General features: G+C 44.5%; 1 protein-coding gene across 7 annotated transcripts in view; it reads right to left on the bottom strand.

Annotated features, from left to right (window-relative positions):
- Positions 1-27,395, bottom strand: part of BRINP2 (BMP/retinoic acid inducible neural specific 2) — a 165,966-nt gene that overhangs the window by 24,175 nt on the left and 114,396 nt on the right. For all 7 annotated transcript variants that reach the window (XM_061634189.1, XM_061634184.1, XM_061634191.1 and 4 more), the window contains exons 3-4: positions 5,108-5,298; positions 331-530 (exon numbers count right to left, since the gene is read on the bottom strand). In XM_061634189.1, the coding sequence (XP_061490173.1) occupies positions 331-530; positions 5,108-5,298 (391 nt within the window). The remainder of the gene's footprint in view (positions 1-330; positions 531-5,107; positions 5,299-27,395) is intronic.

The following is a 27,395-nucleotide window of genomic DNA, read 5'->3' as shown; positions in this document are numbered from 1 at the left end:
GAACCCTAAGAATGGAAATCAGGGGCCTTGAAATCCCCTATTAGCTGGCTGAACAGGCACAGTGATCACCTGGCTGACTTCTGCCCTACCACGATGCAATGTATTTCTATTTATAGTTCTCATTTTTATATTTGCATCTATGCATAAAAATTAGCGTGTGCATATTTTATGCAAATCTGTGCCCTCTTCTTATCTTTTGCTGTTGCAAAAGTGGCCACCCTGTCAAGGTCTAAGTCACTGCAACGTGGTCTGCTCAGCGCTGCCCTTGAAGCCCAAGGCTTTAGGTGGTACAAGACATATTTCTGCCTTTCCACTCGCCTCTAGGGTTACCTTGATGGCAGCTGTTGCTATCTGGATGTGATGCAGGCGCCGCAATGTGCTCTCACGGTCGATGAAGTAGGAGGCTGCCAGCTGATGCAGTGTTTCCAAGGAAACAGTGGCGTTATTCCCTCCACTTCCTGCCAGGCCGCCAGCTTCCGCTTTCCGACTGAGCTTGCGCTTGTCCACAAAAATGGTCAGGGACTCTTCTCCTGTAAAAGCATAAGGCACTGTGTTTAGTCTGTCCCACACTAGGATCTAGAAGCTGAGCCCAGTGTCCATGCACCAGATTAATGAAAAAACCAAAGGCACAGTTTACAAGGTAGCTTCAGACACAGCTAGATCTCAGTGAAACACTGAAGTGTTGATCATCATTTCCCTACCTCTCCCTGCCTATTATGTGAGATTCACAGCTTGGTTCTGGCAGGTGTGCTTCACCCATAACCTCTCATCACCCAATTCACTTCCCCAGGCTCGAGTCCTTCAATGAGCATGAACCCACATCTGCTTTAGAGCCCAAGGGTGCATAAATACTATTAGCAGGCTAAGTCAAAGACGGGCAGCACAGAGGGGAGAGCATGGAGGTGATGCTGGTAGGGTATGGTCTGGAGGACCTTGGCCTGCCTGCGATTTATGGGTCTCTGATGTTCTCTGAACAAGTAAAAACTCTGGACATATTCCTGGGGCCCAGCATTGCTTCCTGAGAAGCAGGTTAGAGTTGTTGCTAGGAGCATTATTTTCCATCTTGAGCTAAAAAGCTCCCCATGCACACACACACGTCAGACTTTGTTTCACTAATCTATTGCCTCTTCACTAATCTAGTCCTGGCTTGATTACTGCAATGTACTCTATAAGAGGCTGCCCTTGAAGATAACTGAATCTTCAGCTGGTGTAGAATTTCTAAAATGTGACTCCTAGCATACGAAGGGCATATTAAAAAAATTTCTGCGTCAGTTACACTGATCACTAATTTGCTTCCAGGCCCAATTTGATTCAAAGCTTTGCACAGCCTGAAACCTTCATATCTCAAGGACCATCTCTCTTTATGTGAGCCACTCACCAACCGAGAGCTAGTCAGCAGACTTCCTGTCTGTTTTGTCCTTCTGACAGGTCCAGACAATAACATCCAGGAGATGGACTTTGACTGATCACTCCCAACCTGTGCAGCCTTCTCCCTGAAGAGGTTAAGAGAACTACCTCTTTATTTTCACACTTCCAGCCTTTTGATGTTGTTTGTTTTTAATTTTATTTGATTCAAATCACTTTGAGCCATGGGAAAAGTAGTATAGAAATATTTTAATAAATTAATAAACGTGGTGCCCTCCCTCAACTACAAATTGTTTTGATTGAGGAAGGTAGCAAATATGGAAGCTTCTCTTGCTGTCACCTGGTTCCCTGGACCTTGAGGATCCTGGGCTGTTCTACAAGTGTCACATTCAAACTGCCTGCAGTTCCCTCCTTTGACCAGTAGCCTTGGTGGCACAGGAAGGAGTGGGAGTGAATCAACTCCTGATCCACACAGTTCCTGATTTGAGCCCCACAATGCTTGATGCGCCCATATTTCAAGCTTTACAAAGCATCAGCTTAGGTGTTTTTGTTGGAACATCCATCGCAGCCAGCTCTCACTCAAGAAATATCCTCCTGACTCTGGGCAATTTCTTCCTATATATTCGCAGTCAGATCCAGTTGTAACTTGAATATGCTGCTATACATGGCTGCGAACAGCTCAGTAGCACCGCACGCATAAGTAGAGGCACTCCCACAATCGGTTTTTAATAGATTGGCACCTACAGAAGATCAGAGCACAGAAATGGATGTCTAAAACACATTCAGAGGGTAGAGAAAAAAGTAGCCTTGGCAAGTGAGGAGATATTATTCAGCCAGATGGTCATTTGCACAGTGAAATATCACTCATTGTCTTTAGCTGCCTGGCAAGCTTGTTTGTTGCTATTAGACATGACTTATGGATTTCTAGAAGTCCCTACTTCTACTCCTTTAAGTCCTGCCTTGAACTATGGCATTAATCAATAATAACAAACGCTTCACACCAATTCATATTGGTATGAAAAGTTTGTTGCCAGGTTTTGGAAAAGGGTGATCCAGTGGACCCCTACCCCCAAGAGATGTGAGGAGAGGCGTAAGGAAAGCAATGGAAAGACTGAAAAGGAGTGTGAGTGGCTGATGCAAAAGGGCAATGGCCCACAATAACACCATGATGAGCCAAAGTGGTACTTAGCCATAAAGCTCATTCTCCTTTGGCAATGTGCTTTTGCTCAGCCTTCTCCCACCCAGAGTTGTTATGGGGAAGAAGCTCATTGACTCTCCATGTCCATTTGGCTATTTCAGCCGTCCTTCTGTTTTTTACCACGGTCTTGTCCTTGCCCTGATGAAGAGCTAGAGGCAATGGAGCCCAAGTTCCTGGGTTTGTAGAACTTGTGCTGCACGACTGAGCTGTGCGGCCTTTGGATGAACTGCCTGTGCTAGACTGGGCAATATATACCAACCTGCCCAGTCAGTCAACTCATTGGACAAGGCCATCTGGCAGGGCCGGCCCCAGGCATGCCAGGGCCCTTGGGTACCAGCCTGCCCTGGGCCCCTCCGCTCCCCTTCCATGATCCACGGAACTTAAGCATCCGCAGACCGCAAGACAGGAGCATCTGCGTTGCCCGCCATCTCCCTGCTATCCTCCTGCTTTACCTACCTTTCAGTTGTTTTTTGTGGTGCGCGCAGGTTTCCCATCAATCAAGATGGCGGCCGAGGTTTCCCTAAGGGGCTGAAGCCTCTGCCGCTATCTTGGTTGATGGCACGCATGCCTGCTACACACGCGCATTGCTGTCATCAACCAAGATGGCGGTAGAGGCTTCAGCCCCTTAGGGAAACCTCGGCCGCCATCTTGATTGATGGGAAACCTGCGCACACCGCAAAAAACAACTGAAAGGTAGGTTAAAGCAGGAGGATAGCGGGGGGATGGCGGTCCACGGATGCTTCCGCAGATCACGGAAGGAGAGCAGAGGGCCCCCTGTAGCTCCAGGGGCCCTCGGGCCAGTGCCCCACCTTGCCACCCTTTAGAACCGGCCCTGCCATCTGGTCACACAGTGACCTGCACAGGAGACCAGAGTGAGCACCTTTTCCGTAAGAGCATGCTTCCTCTGGAACCGCCTCTGCTCTGAATTGAGGCAAGCACCTACATTTGGTACTTGCTGAACATACCTTTAGTTTTGGAGGCTTCTGCTGGCCATTTAGTACCAGCTGGATTTTTAAAATCTACCTGCTTTTGACTGGGCAGCTGCTGTTCTATTTTGAATGTTGTAATTTGATTGTATTTTTGGTTTTGTACACCCTTTGTGATTATGTATGAAAGATAGTATATAAAGATTTTAATAACTGAATGAAATAAAGTATAAGGTAGAATGTGCAGGACAGAGTGGGGCATTTTCCAATGTGGGAGTGATGCCTGCCTCCCTGCCTGCCTCTGCGGCTAAGAGCTGCTTTTGAGAGTGGGAAGTCTGGGTTCCATCCATGCCAGACCAGTCGTATCTACCTTTGCACTTTTCTTTTCAAAATGGTAGCTCACCAAGTGTCCATAAAGGTGTATGGAGTGGGTTCTGAACCCCTCTGCCTGCTGCTTTTGATAGCAATGGTTTTGGCCAGCCTTCCCCAACCTGGCGCTCTCCAGGCATTTTGGGCTTCATCTTCCATCAGTCTCAGTCAGCACAACCATGCTGACTTGGGCTGATGGGAGGTGTAGTTCAAAATGTTGGGATAGGCTACTCTTGTCTATTGTGTAAAAGAGCCTGGAGTCAGCATTTGCTTTCTTACACCTCAGTCAGTGCTCATGCCCCTTCCTCATGCTCCTGGAGCAAAACAGCACTTTGACATGTGTGGCTGCTTCTCCCTGTCAGTTTCACCTTGTACTGAAAGTGCACCAATGGACATAACACTTAGGATGGGAAGAGGGAGCTGAACATGAATCTCTCAGCTGTATGAGCAGCCCTGCTGACCACTGAGCTGTGGTGCTAGGAGAGAGGCCATCTGGGAGGATCCGCTTCATTTTTCTTATTCCTATTCCTCTTGCCAACAAAATTCCAAAGAATTGCCTGCAACACAGTCATTGCATTGCTGCCTGTGGACTGGTGCTCCCTCCGGCAGTCTGTTCGGATGTGGCACCATGACTGATGGAGTTTCTACTAGGGATAGATGATGTGGTACTCCTGTAACTGTCATCAGGGGAGTTGTAAGGAAACAGCACTGTGCTTGGTGAGGCTGCAAAACTAGTGTTGTGGATTCCATTCAAGCGGCTGTTGGCATTACCACCAGGCATACTGTTTCCAGTTTGACGGTTGCTGTTGTGTGGCCAACTGTGCACTGGATGCCACCTTGTATTTGCCAGCCTAGGATCTGGCACAGCACGGCCGTTTTGTGTGATGGATAAAATAGGCTCAATCTGCATGGCTGTAATCCTTTGCACACTTACTTGGGAGTAACCCCTCCCTGAACACAGTGGGACCTGCTTCCAAGTGAATATACAAGAGATGGGACTGTAAAGCTGCACATCTATGGACAGATTCAATTTTTCTGTGGTGTGAGTTTTCATAATAACAAACGAACAGCCACAGTCTGCATTCTCACAGTTGCATTCTCACTAGCATCCAGATGTGTCTAGAAAAATATTTTTAATATATGCATATAAAAATGCAATACTTAATCAGAGTACTCAGCTGATGTGGCTTGAGACTATAGTTTGTGAGTTTAAAAGAGAAAGTACACAGGAAGAAAGCTGAGCATTCACCTCCAAGAGTGGCTGAGAGGAGGAAATGGGTCCCGTATTTTTTAATCAGGTTCTCGGTGATCTGTTGGAGGCTGGGCCGGCGCCCCAGAAGGCGAATGTTGCGGATGAATTCTGGAGCCAGGGGCAGAGGCAAGCTGAAGAAATCTTTCCTTTCCAATGCCAAGTTATTCACCTTCCAGCGAGCAAATTCTCTGGAGGGGAAGCCAAGAAACAGTAACAGTAAAATAAACACAATATATCTAGGACCTAACAATTTTTATAAACAAAAACAAGTCCTTTTCTAGCCTCTAGGAATAAGGGGAGAAAAGACCCTCTCAAAAGATAACTCAAATATAGAATGCCTGAAGTGAGCTAAGTAAACATGTGAAGGCAAAGGGGTCAGCAGGGGTGAGTACACTTGCTCTACCCCCCCTCATTACCATTCCAATCATCCTCACAAGTTGGACGGTGATCTTCCAAAGCGGGGAGCCTTCTGTACTCATGGAGGCTCTCTGCACAATTTAGAAACCTGATTTTCCAGGGTTCTAAAACACACAGGGAGCCTCCATGAATACCAAAGGCTCCCTGCTTCAGAAGATCACCCTCTAACTCATGAATGGTGACTGGCATAGTGATGACAACGGAGCTAGTATGCTCTTGTCCCCCCCTTTCCTCCTCTTTCACATATTTACTTAACTCACATAAAAATGCCTGCTAAGAAGGCTGATGTACTAGAAAATTCTGCAAAATATTTTGGGTACTTTGGATTTTTGTATAACTCTTTTCTTAAGTGCCCGCCTCAATTTGCAGTATGTCATGGCATGGAGATGCAGTGGGAAGAGGTTTAATCAGTTGAACCTGGCTGTTGTGCAGTTACTAATGAAAGAGAGAAGTTCCTGGGGGATTGTAGGCTTAATTTTAAATGTTCCAGAGGTGAAGAGTGAGCCTTGCCTAAGATCTTGAAAAACTGTTATGCATGAGAATAGATAATATTGAGCTAGGTGGACCAATGATCAATATAAGGCAGCTTCTTATGCTAATATGCCTTGCTGCCTCCTTATATGTATGGTATTTCCAGGGTGTAGTCTGACATGATCCAGCCCACAGACACATGTAATACCAATTCACACAGTACATTTACCTGACAGTACAGACACAGATCTCCAAAAAAGAACAACAAACAAAAGCAACAACTGAAAATATTACATGCTACCTGATCTAAAAAGCAGGGGTATACAGAAAGCACCCTAAAAATGCCATTAAGGCTACAGTCCTAAGCACACTTACTAAGGAGCGAGTCCCATTAAGCTCTGCTAGACTTGGTTCTGTGTGAACAGGTAGTTTCACCACCCTCAGACGTTGGGGGGGGTTAGCCTGGGAGGGCATTGTCTGTGGCAGCCCCTAAATTGTAGAATTCCCTCACCACAAAGGTTTGTCTGTGAGTGGCAAAGAGTGAGTGAGCTCCGAGAAACATGGCTGAGTTCATGAAGATGAAGAGAGAGGAGCTGGTGGAAAAATGTATAATGTTCCAGTTACCTAATGAGGGTAAAGGGGTGGATGAATTGAGAGTGGCTCTAATAACATATATGACAATCCAAACCAAAGAACCTGCAAGAGAAGAAACCACAGAAGGGTGTTTAAGTAATCCTGCTTATATGGAGTATTTAAGAGAGAAGTTAAAATTGGAGAGTGAAAAATTGAGAAAGGAAACTGAGGAAAAATATAAGGACAGAGAGATTGCAGCAATGGTGAAAATGAGAATGGAGGTGGAGGAAAAGGAAAAGCAACATGTGTTGGAAACTGAAAGGTTGAGAATGGAGGTTGAAAGATTATATAGCTTTCACTGTATGCTGAAGTCGCACCTCTTCACCTTGGCCTTTGACGCTTGAACGTAATTCATTTTAAACTGTTTTTAATATTGTATTTTATATTGTTGTGACCTGACCTGTAACCTTCTGATGACGGGCAGGAAATACTAAAATACGAATTCTAATACTAATACTACACTCTAAATTCCTTTTTTGCTTCCCTCAAAATGCCTCATCTGTTCCTCCTGAGCAGCAACTTCCAAATTCACTTGGATATTTTGGTTTTGCTGCTGTTACCAATTTGCCTCATTATGTGGATAGCTGCCTCATCAGCCCTGGACTCCAAGCAAGCCAAGGCAGAAGATAACAGTCACAATACAGTTTGAGTAACAACCTGCAATAATGTTTTTGGTAGGCTTCCAGTAAATATATACAGAATACCACTACTGCTACCACCACCAAGACATTTCACAAATCTTATTGAAACTGCTGTATTGCTTCCTTCAAAATTTCTTGGATGTTTTGCCTAAGCAGGAACCTCAAAATTCACATCAATATTTTCATTGTGGACAAATGTGATATCAGCTCTGTTGAAGATTTCATTTTCATGCCTAGTACCTCACAGTAATGTTGATTGCTACAACCAGAAGTGAGTGATGCCAACAGCTTGTAGAGATACATAGTGGCACTAGGCCAAGAGTGCTTTAGGAATTCAGTTCACATCAGTCTGATCCTATTCCATCAAGGAATATTTCTGATCCACACTCCATCTGTATGAACCAACTTTCCAGATGGATAGGGCATTAGAGGGATTTATATAAGGCATATAGCAGTAAATATTGGCAATCTTTAGATATGAGAAGATGCCCCAAATATTAGGTGAAAGGCATATACGTGCATTCCTTTCCCCAAGGCTGTATAAAATAGGCTAGCAAGTAAAGTTACATAAGGGTAGGGTCGCCAGGTCTCTGGTTTTCACCCAGAGACTCCGGCTTTTAGGGGGCCTCTCCAGATCTCCAGGTGAGTCACGTTAATCTCTGGACTCTCAGCTTTCACTTTTTAAAAAAAGTTTCTAGTTGGTCTGGTTCACGAGATAGACACCAAAACATCAGCCCCCCCCCAACCTCTGTTGAATGAATTCATAGCTGGCTGCTGAAACCCTGCCCTTTCAGGTTTGTAGCCAATAAAGGAAGACAGGGTTGTGATCGGCAAGGGATTTGTGACCTCCAGGCAAAACTAGACTCCATTGCAAGGCCAGAAAACTGTGGTTTTTTCCTAACCTGAAAATCTCATAAACTGAGTAAGTATTAGGGTTGCCAGGCGTCCGGTTTTTGCCCGGAGACTCCAGTTTTTTTGGGTTCTCTCCAAGTCTCTGGGTGAGTCACCTTAATCTCTGGACTCTTAGCTTTCATTTTTTTAAATAAGTTTCCAGGTGGACTGGTTCAAAAGATATAAACCAAAGTGCCAGCCCCCCCCCCGGGAACTTCTGTTAGTACCAGCTGCTCTAATCGCTGCCCTTTCAGGTTTTTAGCCAGTAAGTGAAGTCAGGGTTGTGACTGAGAGGATTTGTTGACCCCCAGGCAATACCTAAACCCCATTTCAAGTTCTGAAAACAGTCTCCTTTTCCTGCTTGTCTCACATCAGGAATTCAGTAAATATATAGCTTTCAGCTGCATGAAGAGTACTTTCTTTGTACAGGATTGGGACTTGCTTCTGAGTAAACATGCATAGGAGTGCTCTACAACAGAAGATCACAGCAGGATCTTGGTAGGCATGCACAGTAAACAATTTTAATTATAACTGTACATGTAGTTTTTTAAATAACTTGCAAAAATGGCATATCATACATTTTATCTTTCAAATAATTTTTGAACAGACGTTTTTAAAAGTGTACATGCTGCAGTATGGTTGCCAGGCTCAGGGCCTGAGAATGATTCTGTCCCTTTAAAAGAAGGGACATTCAGCCAAGTGCAGGTTTTCTTGCAACACTAATGGGAAAAACCACACGGTGAACTTCTCCCTTCCCCCTGCACAACTGTTAAAGATACAGAAGACCTCTTGGAGGCTGCAACTGGCAACCAAGAGGACTTCTGTATCTTTAACAGTTGTGCAGGGGGAAGGGAGAAGTTCACCTTGTGGTTTTTCCCATTACAGTGTTGCAAGAAAACCTGCACTTGGCTGAATGTCCCTTCTCCTAAAGATACAGAATCATTCCCAGGCCCTGAGCCTGGCAACGCAGCTGCAGTGTTATACTTTTCTAATTGAGTCAAAACAACTTTAAATTTTACTGGACTGTTGAAGAGGGCAGGTTTTTTGTCTTATTTTTGAAAACCTCCCCAATATGAAGCTTTTCTGGGAGAAAAGCTGCAATGCTAATTCCACATACCTGGGAATTAACTCCATTGAATTCAGTAGAGCTTACTTTTGAGTAGACATGGTTAGGATTGTGCTGAAAATAAATGGGACTTTTGAGTAAATGTAGAAAAGGGTTGTCTTGTAAATCTTTCTCTCTCCCTCCGATCCTTTTTTTTTTAAAGCAGTTAGACAGAGCTTAGGTGTCTCTATTTTTATTTGGCAGGAAACTAATACTTTAAAAAAATGTTCTGCAATGGCCAACTGGTTTTGACAATAAACTATTATATGGGGTGTAAATATTTTTACATCTCTAGTGTGTGTGTGTATGAAATATTTCCAACAACCCTGTGAGGTAGGGTTGTAAATCAAGGCAGCTCACAACAAGAAATAAAGCCATTTAAAATCCAATAACCATAAAACAAGTATAAAACAGTTGAAAACAGCTTAAAGTGGCATGATTCTGAATTTTGGATTTGGTGAGTGAAGTTTCTTATCACTTGAGGTTGCAGTCCTGTGCATACTGCCTTGTCTGAGTAAGCCCCATTGAGTACATTGGGACTTGCTTCTGAGTAAACATGTATATGATTGCACTATAAATAACTTTACAGGTTGTGTAAATAATAAACTTCTTTGACATTCATGATTATATAAATATTTCTTCATACTGTATCTTGATATGCATTTGATTTCACACTATGGTTGTAAAATATTATTTACAAATTATTGTTTCCTCTACATTTTAAGTGTGCCGCCTGCCTTCTTTGGGGTGGTCAAGGTCCCTCTCTGTTGTTTTCACCCTGAGGGGAAGATTAGGCTGACAGATGTGTAGCCCATGGTCACCAAGTAAACTTTGTAGGTTATTTCCATTTCAAAATTTAATTAAAATGATTTATATGCAGGCAAAGTTTATGAAGTAATGCAGTCCACATAATACATTTAAAGCACATCTAACCAGTAGTTCAGTGGCAAATTTAGAAATGCAGGGTCCCTTCATGATAGCCACAGTCATGCCCCCTCCAAGTCACCTTCCCTTCTAAGATTACACAATGTCACTCACAGCTCCCTACCCCCTTTTTCTCTCCCTCCCTCACCAGTCCTCACCCCTTCTCCCCCAATCCCTCCATTTTCCTTTATCCCAACCCCTCCTCCTCATGCCATTTTTCTGTCTCTAACCCCTACTACTGCCCCCTGATCCTTCTGCTCCTAGTATATTTTATTTATATATTTATTTAGACAATTTCTATACAGCTTAATATATAAAAAAGATTGCTAAGTGTTGTACAAAACAGTAAACCAACTACAAGCATTAAGATTTAGAAGAGGAAGTATTGATCACATCATAAGAAGCCACCATGGAGCCTCGGAGATGCCCCAGTCTGCACGTGGGTCATCGCGCCCGCTTCCCTCCCTGCCTGCCCTTCCTTGGCGAGGGCTGCTGCTGCTCTTACCGGGTACCTGGGCAGGAGGGAGGAGTTGGGGATGTGCGACGGGTCTGAGGGGGGAAGGAGGGGTGGGGAGGAGGGAGGCTTTAATTTGCATGCCTCGGGAGGAGAAAGAGATGCTGGCGTTAGCAGCACTGCTGCCTGGCGGGAAGTGTCACGTCTCACTGAGTGACAGGAGATCAAGGGGGAGGGCGCTTGCTCGTGCCGCGCCAGGCAGCGGCAGTGACCGCGGGGCGTCAGCAAAGGCCTCTCCTTACTACCCTTCCTCACCTGCCTTCGAGGCCTGCCGCCTGCTGGGCCAGCGCGACCGAGAGCAGTGGCAGCCCTCGCCAGACACTTCCTCCGCAGCTGGAATGGCCAAGCCAGGCTGAAGGGAGGAGACCTGCTGCGACCCACCTCCAAAAGGACTAATGGGGGGTGATCTGCTGTGATGCGGCACCAATACACCACTGCATCCAACTCACATTTAAACTGCATGCGTCCCCCCCAAAATCCTGGGAAGTATAGTTTTCCTCTCATAGTTAGAGTTCTCACCACTCTTAACGAACTACAGTCCCCATGATTCTATGGTGGGATTCATGTGCTTCAAAGGTGTGTTGAATGTGCTTTAAATGCATGGTGTGGATCTTCCCTAGTATGCTGTGCATTCATTAATGAACTGAAAAGAACAATTTTAAAAGATACTTTTTTAAACAGGGCTGTAGCTCAGTGGTAGGGCACATGCTTCGCATGCAAGAGTCCAAAATTTAATCTCTGGAAGACACTATTGCCTGGAATCCTGGAGAGCCAATGCTAGTCCGTGTCTTCAGTACTGAGCTAGATGGTACCAAATAGCCTGACTCGGTACAAAAGAGGAAAGATACCCAAGGGCCACAGTGACATTACTCACTAGAATTGGGTTGGCTGTCAAAGTGAGTTTATAGCAGCCCAAGGAGTAGGCAGTAAAGAGAACAGAATCTTAACTCTTTCTCATTTCTCAAACCTCTCTCTGCACTGAAGGGTCAAGTCTGTAAAGAGGTTTGGAGTTGCCTGGCAGGCAGAGCATTCTAGGCAGTGGATTGCCAACCCTACTTGGATATGGATATCTTTGCACAGGATCCCTAGTCAAGCCTTACCAACAGCACAATCCTAACCATCTCTACTCAGAAGTAAGTCCTGTTGAGTTATATGGGGCTTAGTCCCTTAGTAAGTGTGTTTAGAATTGCTGCCTTCAGGGGCACCCATCTTTACTCCTGAGTGCTCCCCTCTAACATCTCCACAACACTAGGCCTTCTTCCTACAATGGCCTTCTGGTGACTGGCCTGGCCTGAGGGCACTTAAACCCTTCTTGCCAGAAGCAAGTAAACTAGATTAAATGTTCCTTTCCCAGGCTCTCTGAGAAGGTGAGAAGGAATGATCCCGTCACTTCAGCAGGACCTGGAAACACCCTCATTTAGCTAAGATTCCTATCTTAATTTCCAATCAGAGATATTTTTTTTTGTTTGAGTGGAATGTTCCAAGCCACGGTGGTTGATGCTTAATGTATCATGCTTAATGACATCACTAGGACCTGACATTACTAAGGCATGCCCCTGAAATCTAAAGGTTTGAGATGCTCCTGTCTGGGTGGTTTAAGAGGGCAGTGTTTTGAAAGCCTTCCCAATATGAAGCTTTGTTCCCATGCTCGCTTTTCTGGGAGTAAAGTTGCAATGGTAATCCCACATACCCAGAGTAAAATCCATTGAATTCAATAGGGCTTACTTTTGAGTAGACATGTTTAGGATTGTGTTTAGGATTAATGGGACTTTTGAGTGAATATAGCAAAGGATTGTGTTTATGCTGTAAATCTTTCTCTCATCCTCCGATCCTATTTTTAAAGCAATTAGGCAGGGCTTACATAGGTATTACTGCTTTTATTATGTAGAAAACTAATATTGATTTTATTTTTTAAAAGAAATGTTTTGCAATGACCAACTGGTTCTGACAATAAACTATGATAGGGTGTTTGTATTTTTACATCTTCAGTATGTGTGCATGTATGGAGTCTTCCCAACAACCTTGTGAGATAGGGTTGGTGACTGGAAACCAGGCAGCTCACAACCAAGAAATAAATCCCTTTAAAATCCAATAACCATAAAAACAAGTAAAACAGTTGCAAAACAGCTTAAAGTGGCATAATTCTGAATTTTGGGTTGGGCAAGTAAAGTTCTTTACCACCTGAGGTTGTAGTTTTGTGCACACTTCCCTGTTTGATTAAGTCCCATTGAATACATTGGGACTTGTGTCTCAGGAAAGAAACACAGGATTGCACTATAAATATCTTTATAAACATTTTTATACAAACACTTTTATAAACATTTGACAGTCCTGCTTATGTAAATATTTCTTCATACTACATCCCCATAAGTATCTGATTTCACACTATGGTTGTACACAATTATTTCCTCTACATTTTAAGTGTACATTTACATTTTAAGATTAGGGCCCCAATCAGCGTAGTGATGGGTAGAGGGAGAAATGGTGTTGTGAGAAGGACTTGCCAGGTAAGGGGAACGCTGCCCAGACAGTTAATGGCTGTGCCTTATTCCTGTCCTCCTCACACCTGCAGGTCTGTTGGTTGCCCTATCAGCCAGCTCTCAGGCCTCCGGATGCTGCTCCTAAACTCCAGATCGGTGCATAATAAGATCTCCCTCATTCATGATTTAATTGTGGATGAGGCAGCCAATCTGACATGTATAACTGAGACCTGGGTGGGTGAGGAGGGAGGAATCAGTCTCTCCCACCTATGCCCACCAGGATACCTGGTCCAGCATCAGGGTAGACCTGAGGGTCGGGAAGGAGGGGTTGCTGTGGTCTATAGGAGCTCCATCTCCCTCTGCAAGCTCCCTGTCCATGTGACTACTGGTCTGGCGTGTCTGTACCTTGTGTTGGGTCAGCAGGACAGATTGGGGATTCTGTTGGTGTACCGCCCACCCCACTGACCAACAGACTCCCTAGCTAAGCTGATGGAGGTAGTCTCAGGTGTACTGCTGAGATCCCCCAGGCTGTTGGTTCTGGGGGATGTCAACATTCATGTTGAAGGTGCCTTAACTGGGGCAGCTCAGGAGTTCATGGTCTCCATGACAACTGTGAGACTGTCCCAATATGCCACTGGCCCAACACATGTGGTGGAGCATACTCTTGACTCATTTTTTGCAAGTAGACATGGAGATGGTGATCTGAAAGTGGGGGGCCTTACAACAGTCCCTTTGTCATGGACAGATCATTGCTTGCTAAAGTGTAGACTTACAGCAGCTTTCCCCCTCTGCAACGGTGGGGGACCTATTAAGATGGCCCGCCCCCGGAGACTAATGGATCCGGATGGTTTCCAAAGGGTTCTGGGGAATTTTCTGGCTGATAGGGCTGGTGCTGCTGTCAAAATCCCCGTTGATCTGTGGAATACAGAAATGACCTGGGTGGTTGACATGATTGCTCCTGAGCGCCATCTCCTGTGTAGAGCTTGTATGGTTCCATGGTATACCCCAGAGCTGAGAGCAATGAAACAATATAGGAGATGGCATGAGTGCAGATGGACACGAACTCCTGGTGGATGCAATCAAACACTGGTAAGTGCCTATAGTAAGCTGTATTCAGGTGCAGTGAAGGCAGCAAAAAAACAATATTTTGCTGCCACTATTAAATCATCAATTTGCCGCCCGGCGGAGCTCTTCAGAACTGTCCGGGGGCTATTACATGCTGGCCCCAAGGACATGGTAGAACCCTCTGAGGCCTGCTGTAATAAATTTGCTAGGCACTTTCAGGATAAAATCTTAGGCATCCGCCAAGACTTAGACTCCAGTGTTATAGCAGGTGAATCAAGTGAGGTATCCAGAGCACAGTCTTGTCCCGATTTCTTGGATGAGTTTCAGTTGGTACAGCTTGAGGACATTGAGAAGGTGCTTGGACAGGTTCGTGCAACCACTTCTGTACTGGATCCTTGCTCTTCTTGGCTAATAAAAGCTAGCAGGGTTGGAACAGCTGGCTGGGCCAGGGAAGTGATTAAAGCCTCTCTGTGAGAGGAGGTGGTCCCTGGCTGCCTGAAAGAGGCGGTAGTGGGACCACTCCTGAAGAGGCCCTCCCTGGACCCAGAAAATCTTAATAACTATAGGCCGGTAGCAAATGTTCAATTCCTGGGCAAGGTCCAGGAACAAGTGGTTGCAGGCCAGCTCCAGACACTGTTGGATGAGACCGATTATGTGGATCCATTTCATTTGGGTTTCAGGCCTGATTTTGGCATGGAAACAGCCTTGGTCGCCCTGTATGATGACCTTTCTCGGGAGTGTGATTCTGTTGATTCTCCTTGATTTCTCAGAGGCCTTCGATACCATCCTTCTGGGAAGACTGGCTGAGCTAGGAGTGGGAGGGACTGCATGGCAGTGGTTCCGCTCCTACCTGGTGGGTCGGCTCCAGAAGGTGGTGCTTGGGGAGCACTGCTTGGCCCCGTGGATTCTCAAGTATGGGGTTCCACAGGGGTCAGTTGTGTCCCCCATGCTGTTCAACATGTACATGAAACCATTGGGCGCGGTCATCTGGAGTTTTGGAGTGCATTGCCATCAGTACACTGATGACACACACCTCTACTTTTCCTTTTCATGTTCCTCAGGTGAGGCTGTCAATGTGCTGAACCAGTGCTTGGCTGCAACAATGGACTGGATGAGGGCTGATAAACTGAGGCTCAATCCAGCCAAAACTGAGATGCTGTTAGTGGGTGGTTCTTCTGACCAGGTGGTGGGTGTCCAACCTGTTCTGGATGGGGTTGCACTCCCCCTGACAGAGTAGTTTGGTGGTTCTCCTAGAACCATCTCTGTCACTTGATGCTCAGGTAGCCTTAGTGGCACGGAGTGCCTTCTATCAATTTTGGTTGGTGGCCCAGCTATGCCCCTATCTGGACAGGGGTAGCCTGGCTTCAGTTATCCATGCTCTGGTAACCTCCAAATTAGATTACTGCAGTGCGCTCTACATGGGGCTGCCTTAGAAGACAGTTCGGAAACTGCAGCTTGTGCAAATGCAGCAGCCAGATTGGTAACAGGGACCAGACAGTTTGAACATATAAAACTGATTCTGGCCCGCTTGCATTGGCTGCCTATATGTTTCCGAGCCCGATTCAAGGTGCTGGTTTTAACCTATAAAGCCTTACATGACTTGGGACAACAATACCTGACAAAACACCTCTCCTGACACAAACCCACCCATACACTACGCTCAACATCAAAGGTCCTCCTCCGGGTACCTATTCCAAGGGAAGCTGGGAGTCTGGCAACAAGGGAGAGGGCCTTTTCAGTGGTGGCCCCCAAATTATGGAATGACCTCCCTGATGAAGTTTGCCTGGTGCCAACATTGTTATATTTTCAGTGCCAGATCAAGACTTTCCTTTTTTCCCAGGCATTCCAAAAGCATGTGGTGAGCTCTGAGCCCAGGTCTTTACCTTGTTTATTCTGTGCTTCATGGTTTAAAACTTTGTATGGTTTTAAGACTGTATATTTGTTTTTAATGTTCAATGTTTTTAATGTTTGTAAACCACCCAGAGAACTTTGGCTATGGGGCGGTATATAAATGTAATAAAGAAATAAAATAAATAAGTGTGCCCTTCTTCCTTGGGGTGGTCATGGTCCCCCTCTGTTGTTTTCATCTTGAGGGGCAGATTAGGCGGAGAGATGATGATTAGTTCATGGTGACCCAGTAAACTTTATAGATAATTTCCATTTCAAAAAGTTAATTAAAATGATTTACATGCAGGCAAAGTTTATTAAGTAGATCCACACAATACATTTAAAGCACATCCAACTTGCATATAAAACACATGCTTCCCCTAAAGAATCCTGGGAAGTATAGTTTCCCCCTCACACTAAAAGTTCCCACCACCCTTAAACTACAGTTCCCATAGTGCTGTGGCAGGATTCATGTGCTTCAAATGTGCATTGAATGTGCTTTAAATGCATGATGTGGATCTGCCCTAAGTATGATGTGCATTCATTAGTGAACTGAAAAGAACAATTTCAAAAGATACTTTTTAAAAAACAGGGGAAGGGCTGTAGCTCAGTGGCAGGGCACATGCTTTGCATGCAAAGGTCCAAAATTCAATTCTGGAAAACTGCCTGGAATCCTGGACAGCCAGTGCTAGTCCATGTCATCGGTAGTGAGCTAGATGGTACCAAATGGCTTGACTCGGTATAAGGCAGATTCCTTTGCTCTTAAAAGAGGAAAGAGAACCAAGGGCCACAGCGACTCCAAAAGTTATTTATCTTTTTATTTCCAACATTCATATATTGCTTTATTGTAAAAAAAAAATCAAAGCGGTTTACAGAAGGAATTAAAATAAAAGTATTGGCAAAAACAGTTGAAGACAGGGATTTAAAAACGTGTAGTGGTTAAGGTGTTGGACTACGACCTAGGAGACCAGGATTTGAATCCCCACACAGCCATGAAGCTCACTGGGTGACCTTGGGCCAGTCACTGCCTCTTAGCCTCAGAGGGAGGCAATGGTAAACCCCCTCTGAATACCGCTTACCATGAAAACCCTATTCATAGGGTCGCCCATAAGTCGGAATCGACTTGAAGGCAGTCGATTTCCATTTTTCAAAAAAAACAACAACCAACAATGAGTTAAAAACAGAGAAAAAAACATAATAGCTTATACATGCCTAGATAGGCTTGCCTAAACAAACATGTTTTTAGCAAGTGCTGAAAAGAGTACAATGAAGGTGTCTGCCTAATGTCAATAGGCAGAGAGTTCCAAAATGTAGGACTGATTTCTTACAAGAGCAGAATAAAGACTATGTGGCACCCGTAATATGGAAAACACACCTTGAACTTGGCCTGGTAGGAAATGGGCAACTAGTGCAGATTTCAGAGCTGAGGTATTATGTGCTGACAGGGTCTCGCTCACGACAGCAATCGTGCCACAGCATTGTGCACTAACTGCAGCCCACAGAACAGACAGAATAGGGTAGAGAATCTTCTTACTCTTACTCATTTCTCAAACCTCTTTCTGAAATGAAGGGTCAAATTTGTAAAGAAGTTTGAAGCAGCCATGTTAAAAGGTAGGGGCAGGGCATTCCAGGCAGGGGGTTGCCAATCCTGCTTGGATATGGATATCTCTGCAGAGGATCCCTAGTCAAGCTTTACCAACAGCACAATCCAATCCATATCTACTCAGAAGTAAATCCTATTGAATTCTATGGGGCTTAGTCCCTTAGTGTGTTTAGAACCGCAGCCTTCAGGGGCATCCACCTTTACTCCTGAGTGCACCCATCTAACATCTCCACAACACGAGGCTCCTTTCTTCCTACAATGGCCTTATGGTGACTGTCCTGGCCTGAGGGCACTTCAACCCTTCCTGCCAGAAGCAAATGGGCTAGCTTAAATGTTCCCAATGAGCAGGGATGATGGGAAGTGTAGTTCAAAAACACCTGGAGGTGAAAAGATTCCCCATCCCTGTTCTCTTGACTTCTCACAGGCAAAAAATAATAGCTAGAGACCATGGGGTTTGTAGTTTTCTCTGCCTCTTGATTCAACTCTGGAAGCAAAAGGAAGTACACGTTTTATGCTGCCTGGCAGGAAATTATGCTCTTGAGCAAGCTCAGGAACATCACTTACAGTAAAGGAGAAGCCAAAAAGCTTCCCCTGAATCTAGTAAACTCTCCCGGCTACTGGTTGCTCCTGTCTCTTGTCACATGTACAATTTTTGTCTTGGCAGAGGAGGAGTCTGTGATTCATTGGCTGGGTACACACCATACATTTAAAGCATATTTAAATCACATTTCTTTCCTCTACCCCCCAAAAAATGATTATTGAAACTGTAGTTTGTTAATGGTACTAGGAACTATAGCTCTGTGAGGATTAACCTACAGTTCCCAGGACTATTTGGGGGGCGTGCTTTAAATGTAAGGTGTGTACACAGCCATTTGTTACCAAGCTTTAATGAAAAATGCTTTCAAAACCACCACCACATTTTGGGTGTGTATTTACATCAACACTACCCCCATGACTTTTTTCAAAGTAAACAGAGAAGAGTTTGTCCACCACTGCATCCAATGAGTGCAATTGTATTGTTTTTAAATTGCAGGTTGTAAGCTGCCTTGTGAGGACTTGGACCTGAATGGCAGGGTCAAAATATTTCAAAATAAATAATAATTAATAATGACAAAGGTATTTTTCCAAGTAAAGAACCAATACATAAATCTTTATAAGATAACATTCTCATCTGCGTGCTAAGGGTGAATTGTCAAAGTTATAGGCGGCTGCATTATAGGGAGGAGCCATTTTCATGACTAGGGAAGAACTGAAATGGGCTGTTGGACCAGCTTCCCATAGGAATGAGATTGGGATTCTGTGTTTTCCAGAACCCATAAACACTGTAGCATGAATTATCACAGCTGCATGAGTGTGCTAGGAGCTGGGTTGAAAAAATTGCCAGCTCTGCAATTGTGTCCACCTCTGTCGATAAATACAGTATAACTGAGTAAGTTCCATGTGATTCTGTAGTCATTCTATGGACCCAGACTATGTGGAGCCACTCTTGTCACTGGAAAGCCCCAAGGACCTGCTGAAGTTCCCTCTCCTTTAAAGGTGCTGGAACCCTACTGTCCTCTCTTCTATCTGGCCATCATACTAAGGGTGCATGTAGAGCTGCTACTGGAGCCATGCAGCTATTTATCTTCCATCATCATCTAGTCCTTGGGTGTGTGTTTTTAAAGCCCCCCATTCATGCAATAGCTTTTATATTTGGCATTTTTTGAGTTTAGACTAGGGCCTTTCTATGTGTAAAATATTCAATTTACATCTGATGCTATTTGACCTTGGGATAATCACTATCTCTCATTCTAACCTGCCTAGGATAGCTCTGAGATGGGGGAGGCGGGGTGGGGTGGGGAGATACATCCTGTGTATGCCACCGTGGGTTCCTTGGAAGATGGAGGAAAGATGGGATAAAAATGTAATTAACAAGAACAGTATCTGCTTTTGGCCACCTACCATTCTTTGTATTGAGACTTCTGCCAAAAATAAATGTGTTGACACTCAGTAATTTTATATGTATCAGTTTAACATCTGCAGCCTGTGAAACAAGTCATATGATATGTGCCAACCAGACCTCCACTTAAGAGGCCTCACATATTCTTCACACTGTGGTGGCTGGCATGGAGATGATTTCAGCAGCCTGCTGTGTTCCCCTAACAATGCCCCTGTAAACAATGATCGGCCAATTTCATTCTAATCTTGACAATTTCACTGTAATTAAAGCCAGGCTGTGGCTTGCAAACACTTTAATTAAGTCTGATTGCGAAAGATGGAGGAGAAGCAGGGGGGTAACGCATGGCTGGCAAAGCCAGCAATAATGCGAAGTTCCAAGATGTATGTGCACACCGCCCCCAAACATACAAACTTGGTTTGAAACCAGGCTAAATGTGAAATGGAGTAGCATTTAGGCTCAAGGGACAGTTGCAAGACTGCAAACCCTAAGTCGGTTTCCCCAACTTCTGATAGCTGAGGAGCAGGTTTTTGTTAATTATAATTGAAGGCACAATTCACTCTTTAACCTGAGAAGATGTATTTCTAGAGTGTTAAGAATAAAAATTAAATACTCTCTGTGGAGTCCGCCCATTTCTGTTTCTGTTGAAGTCACTACCTTGATGCGCCTAACTGAGACACGTCCTGAGCACAAACGTGGGCAGACTCAGCTGTAAAACTCCACTAATTGTGAGTAATCCTTCTGCATCTTTGCATCATCTGTGACTGAATGCTGTGCTCATGCAAACACAATGAAGAATTGACCACCTGTAGCAAAGAGAATTGGTAGGGGAAAAACTAAAGTAGTAGATCATGCAGAGAGGCAGTAGGCAGCCTCTTCAGTGGGTGGGTTCATTGAATTTATTTTTCATATAACACAGTTTGAGAATTACTGCCTCAAGTTATTTGGGAAGATGCACACACACTGTTTATTGTTTTAGTGGTAAAAGAGACTTGATGTCCAGTCCTAGGCATGTTTACTTGGAAGTAGATCTCACTGGTTTAAAAAGGATTGAGGGCAGAACTAGATGTTATTAGAAACAGAGAGATAGTTTGATGAACAGCAGTTCTGCTTGAGTTTCCCTCTCCCTCCATGGTGTGTAGTACAGTTTAGCTGGTGTCCTAAAGTCAATGTGCAGAATGTTTTTCTGTCCCTGAAGATGTGGAGTGGGAGGTGGAGGAGGGGAAGTAAGACACCCAGTGTAAAGCACCAGGACATATCGGGTAAATTCCCCATATTACATATTACAGAGGGGGAGCAGGGAATGCAACATGTAGCTGCCGGTTTTGGCGACAGCCCTATGTCTTTGATAAGGTGCAAGATGCCCTATAATCCCAAGTAAGTGTGCATAGGATTGCAAAAACTAGTGACTGATCTGAGAGCACCTGACAATGTCATGTTGTGGGAGGAGAGGCCATGGGCCATAGAAGCCACTTTTCTTTCTTTTTAATTACCATTTTATCAAGATAAGAAAAACATTTGAGTAAACCTAAAACATTTTCTCACATCTACAGGAATAAAACTATGATCCCTGGTGAACATGAAAAGACAGCAATATCTTAACGCAGAAATGTCTTAATAGTATTCTTGCTTCTCATACTGTAATTAAACTGGTAATTTGCTCCACAACCTGAGTTTATGGCTTAGGGTCCTATGGGGTTTTTTTTTCTTTTGAAAGTGAACTGACTATATATAATGGAAACAAGGCAGAGATCCTAAGTTAAGAAAGTTTTCAACATGCAAGAAGAAGAGGTTGTACTGTTTACGTGCTGTATAACACCTGCAAAAGAGAAGGGAGAACAGACCACCCAAAAAACAAATGGCTAAAAAAGAAAGCTAACCGAACACAAGAGGGTGTCAGCCTCTTATTTTGTCACCTTAGTATTGCCACGTTGGAATCTGGAATGTCTACTTCCATCTGGAAATCTGCTGAGGAATTTGGAGACAAGGCTACTCTGCCCAGTTTTTCCCCGCTGCCCCTGTTTTGGTCCTCTTCCCCTTTTCTGCCTGAACCTGGTATCCTAATCACTACATCAATCAAGGGAGGGGTGGGTGGGCAAAATGACAGGGGGTGGTGGAAACTGGCAGGAGATCTATAGCTGCCTTGTCTTCTGAATCAGCAGGGCACTTAGAGGCTCTGGGGAGCTGCTACCTGGCAACAGTACGTTATCTGGTTCATACTTTTCCTGTCAGGCTTGCCTTAGTGTGACAGTGCTAAGTCCGCAGGTATTCTACCTTGGCTGTGCTTCCTCTGGCTTTTGAAATAACTGGGCCTCCTGTATATTCTTCCACATGTCCGCCTCCACCCTAAGATCCATCCACTACAGCAAGGATAGGAACCACAGAGAGATCAGAAGAGAGACATCAAAAAGCACATTGTTGTTCTTAAATGAATTGAGGCTGAGGGCTGAATCTTTTAATATTTCACCTAGGGTGCCAGAATTCCTAAGACTAATCTCATCCCTCTTTGGGGACCTCTTTGGCACCTCATTTGGGACCCATGGATTCCCTTGCTCCATCTCCCTACTGAGCTCAATGTTTGCTTAACAGCTGCTGTAGACTCCTAGACAAGTGCCTGCCATTTTGAATCCATGCCAGTTCAGCGGGTTTATCTTTTTGTTTATTGCTAAAAATCAGACCCTGCCTTTTAACTAAAAAGTCTTCAGAGCAGCTTACAAAAATTATTCCTGGGCAAGGTCTTGGAACGGGTGGTTGCTGGCCAGCTCCAGGCGCTATTGGATGAAACTGATTATCTAGATCCATTTCAATCGGGTTTTAGGCCCGGTTTTGGCACTGAGACAGCCTTGGTCGCCCTGTACGATGACCTATGTCGGGAAAAAGACAGAGGGAGTGTAACTCTGTTGATTCTCCTTGATCTCTCAGCGGCTTTTGATACCATCGACCATGGTATCCTTCTGGAGAGGCTCGCGGAGTTGGGAGTTGGAGGTACTGCTTGGCAGTGGTTCCGCTCCTACTTGGCGGGTCGTCTCCAGAAGGTAGTGCTTGGGGAACATTGCTCGACACCGCGGGCTCTCCAATATGGGGTCCCGCAGGGGTCAGTTTTGTCCCCCCTGCTTTTTAATATCTACATGAAGCCGTTGGGAGAGGTCATCAGGAGTTTTGGAGTGCGTTGTCATCAGTATGCTGATGACACGCAGCTCTACTTCTCCTTTTCATCTTCTTCAGGTGAGGCTGTCGATTTGCTGAACCGTTGCCTGGCCTCGACAATGGACTGGATGAGAGTTAACAAACTGAAGCTCAATCCAGACAAGACTGAGATGCTGTTGGTGGACGGGTTCTCTGATCGGATGGTGGATATATACCCTGTCCTGGACGGGGTTACACTCCCCCTAAAGGACCGGGTTCGTAGTCTGGGAGTCTTTTTAGACTCTTCCCTCTCACTTGAGGCTCAAGTAGCCTCGGTGGTTAGGAATGCGTTTTACCAACTTCGGTTGGTAGCCCAGCTACGTCCCTATTTGAGTAAAGAGGACCTTACATCAGTGGTACATGCTCTGGTAACCTCACGTTTGGATTACTGTAATGCGCTTTACGTAGGGCTACCTTTGAAGACAGTTCGGAAGCTACAACTAGTGCAAAATGCGGCGGCCAGATTGCTGACAAGGACCAAGCGGTCCGAGCATATAACACCTGTTCTGGCCAGCTTGCACTGGTTGCCAATATGTTTCCGGGCTAGATTCAAAGTGTTGGTATTAACCTATAAAGCCTTATACGGTGCGGGACCACGATACCTTGCGGAACGCCTCTTCCGATATGAACCGGCCCGTGCACTACGTTCTGCTACGAAGGCCCTCCTCCGGGTTCCAACTCACAGGGAGGCCCGGAGGGTGATGACAAGATCTAGGGCCTTCTCAGTGGTGGCCCCCGAACTATGGAACAGTCTCCCTGAGGAAGTACGCCTGGCGCCGACTCTGCTCTCCTTCCGGCGCCAGGTCAAAACCTTCCTATTCTCTGAAGCATTTTAAGTTACACTGATTTAATTTTAAAAATGTTTATTGTGTTGGATTGTTGCTTGTATTTTAGTATTGTTTTGTTATTTATTGTATTTTTATGCTGTTTTATGTTCACCGCCCAGAGAGCTATTGCTAGTCGGACGGTATATAAATTTAATAAATAAATAATAAATAAATAAATAAAACAATATACATTTAAAAATCCCTTAAAATCTTATTAAAATCCTTTTAAATATAGATTGGGAAAGAGTGGGAAAACGTGATGGATGATTTTTTGCTCCCATGGGATGGCATATAATCAAAATAACTAAAAACAAATATTTATGACTGTTATACTAAATGACCAAGGTTTAGCGAACTATTGATATTCACATGTGAATGCTAACCTATTGCAGATTAATTTTAGGAATGTCTGAATATATATCTAGGTACGTATGTGTGTTCTCCACACTTTTTGGATACACACATAAATGCCGGCAATCACACATAAGTGACTGCCAACTTTCACTGATTTAGCTCTGAATTTCCATTCTTTCCATTGATCTGCGTGATAACCAGCAGTATGAAGTTAAGTACAAACCAAGATAACCTGTGTTTAGAGGCACACAGGATGAGATTAGGGAGGAGAGTGGGAATAGAAAGGTTTCCAGTGACACCTTGGTGTTCAGAGACATGCTGAGTACCAGCTGAGTACCATGGGAGGGGGTTCTTGTCTTCCTGCCTGCTTCTGGGCTTCCTGGAACAATTGGGTCAGTGCGGGAATCTGCATTTTGGACTGGATAGACATTCAGTCTGATCCAGCAGGGCTCTTAAGTTTTAACCTGTCGATTTTGACATCGATACTGAAAGATGACAAAGTTGTTCCCAACCCTTGTGTAACGCCTTTCTTCTTGGTTGTTGGACATGTTCGCTGTTGAGCAAACCATTGTGAAAACTTCAGTGGGAAGAGAGAGAAATTACTCCATCAAAACGTCACAATATTGGTAACAATTACATTGTTCAATTAAAAAGCTATGGAGAAGATTTTGAAAAAGAAAGACAAGAATGTGCAGTGGCCTACACTGGACTAAGTTTACCTGCATTGCTCTTCCTTTCAGAAAAATACCACAATCACACCTGACAAAGGTTTAGCTGTCTGCCTGCCGCAGGGGAATGGATAAATAAAGGCTGCTTTAGTCCCACAGACTTGCCTCTTCCTGCACCATTTCCGTCACCAGAAGCCTCTTAAGAGACTTGGGATCCCAGAGTGGAAAAGGAAAAGCGTGTAGGCAAGTAGAGAGGGGGGGAATCCCCAACTCTCTCAAGGCCAGGGCTTAAAAGAACAGACCTAATTGAGGCCCTGGCGCCAGCAATGCTGTTGTTGTCAGACATGTGGTCTTTTAGTACCTCTTTTTTTCCTGTGCGTATTTTCACAAGCCACCTGCTGGTTGTTAGGTTTTTGTAAGTGGGGGAAGGGGCGAAAAACACAATTCTTTCAGGAATAATTAGGTGGGCTTTGATGATGCTCATTAAAGTGAGAAATTGACAGCAGTGATTCGAGTGAGGCAGCTTGTAAGCAAGTTCTGTGAAAAACTGCCAGGCTCAAAACTCTGCTGAAGCTCGTCCATCGTGACCTGTGGTGCCCCCTTCCCTCTACCTTCCCACTGGCTAGAGCCCAGTAAATGATGCCAAAACACATCAACCTACATAAAGAAGGGAAGGGGAGAAGCTGGAAATCTTTTTTAACATGACAAATAAATGTTCATTGGGAAAGTTGCCAAATACCCAAACATTATCAAGTGTGACTGAATCAATGGCCTCCTAATTAGCCAGTGTGGGTCACCCAGTAAGTTCAAGACCTAGAGCAGCCTTTCCCAACCAGTGTGCCTCCAGATGTTGTTGGACCACAACTCCCATCAGCCTCAGCCAGCATTGGCAATGGTCAGGAGAGATGGGAATTGTGGTCCAACAACATCTGGAGGCACACTGGTTGGGAAAGGCTGACCCAGAGCATAGTCATCCAGGTTTACTCCTCAAGGCAGGCCTAGGTGAGTATGCTCTGTGTCATACACCCACTCAGCAATGATCATTCTCACCTGGCAGAAATAGTGATTATTTATATCAGAGGGTTGTAGTGAGAATAAATATGAAAAAAGAAACATCATGATCTATTCGAAGGTTTATGGACAGGGCAAGACAAGTGGGCTCCAAAACAAAATGTTGCAGTGTATCCTCCTAAACGAGTGCTCTATTCATGGTTTCTTCCAGCCATCCCCTGCAAGCAGAGCATTCCATCCCCCATCCCCCCACATGCTGGTTTTCTTTTCCAGTTATTGCTCTACATTCTGTGGCTAATAAGCATGCTCAGTCCTCAATGACCTGTTTTGAGGGTGGTTGCTTTCTTGTGGGGTCTTTTCCCCAATGATTTTTTGTACTTCTGCAAATCTTACGGTTCCTTGGTTATAACCCTGGAAACAGTTACTTCCTGAGTTAGAAGGAGTGATATACAGTGCCTTGCAAAAGTACTCAGACCCCTGACAAATGCTCTCATATTACTGAATTACAAATGGTACATTGTAATTTTGTTCTGTATGATATTTTATTTTGAAACACTGAAACTCAAAATCAATTATTGGAAGGTGACATGGGAACTGTTTGTAAGAAACATAAAAAACTGAAACATGTTGCTTGCATAAGTATTCAAGCCCCACACATTAATGTTTGGTAGAGCCACCTTTTGCTGAAATAACAGCCTTATGTCTTTCTGGGTAGGTATGTACCAACTTTGCACACAGTGTCGGAGGGATTCTTCTTGGCAGATTCACCCCAGAACGTTCAAGTTGGTTGGATGTCGCTTGTGGACCACAATTTCCAAATAGCGCTATAGATTCTCAATGGGATTGAGATGAAGACTTTGACTGGGCCACTATAGGACATTCACCTTTTTGTTCTTGAGCCACTCCAATGTTGCTTTGGCCTTGTGCTTGGGATCATTGTCCTGCTGAAAAGTGAATTTCCTCTCAAGCTTCAGTTCTTTAGTGGACTGAAACAGGTTCTCTTGCATTATTTCTTTGTATTTTGCTCCATCCATTCTTCCTACAATTTTAACAAGATGCCCAGTCCCTGCTGATGAGAAGCATCCCCACAGCATGATGCTCCCACCACCATACTTCACTGTAGGGTGGTGTGTCTTGAGGCATGGGCAGTGTTAGGTTTGCGCCACACATAGCACTTTGAGTTTTGGCCAAAAAGCTCTGTCTTAGTCTTATCTGACAAAACCTTTTCCTACACCGCAGCTGGGGCACTCTCGTGCTTTCTGGCAAACTCCAGATGTGCTTTCAAATGGTACTTTTTGAGTAACAGCTTCTTTCTTTCACCCTCCTATATAGGCCAGTGTTATGCAGAGCTCTTGATAGGGTTGACGGTGCACCATTACTCCACTCCAAGCCACTGAACTCTGTAGCTCCTTCCAAGTGACTGTTGGCCTCTATGTGGCTTCTCTCACAAGTCTCCTTCTTGTTTGAACGCTGAGTTTTGAGGGACGGCTTTTTCTTGGCAGTGCCTGGGTGATGTGATGCAGCTTCCACTTCCTGATAATTGATCCAACTGTGCTCCCTGGGATATCCAAACACTTGGATATTGTATCCTTTTCCTAATCTATGCATTTGTATTACATTATCTCCCACTTCTGTAGAATGCTCTTTGGTCTTCATTTTCCTTCAGATCCAC

The sequence above is a fragment of the Rhineura floridana genome, chromosome 6, assembly GCF_030035675.1.
Source record: "Rhineura floridana isolate rRhiFlo1 chromosome 6, rRhiFlo1.hap2, whole genome shotgun sequence".
NCBI classification, from domain to species: domain Eukaryota; kingdom Metazoa; phylum Chordata; class Lepidosauria; order Squamata; family Rhineuridae; genus Rhineura; species Rhineura floridana.
Note: the sequence above shows the minus strand (reverse complement) of the source record. Positions and strands in the feature narration are given on the sequence as shown.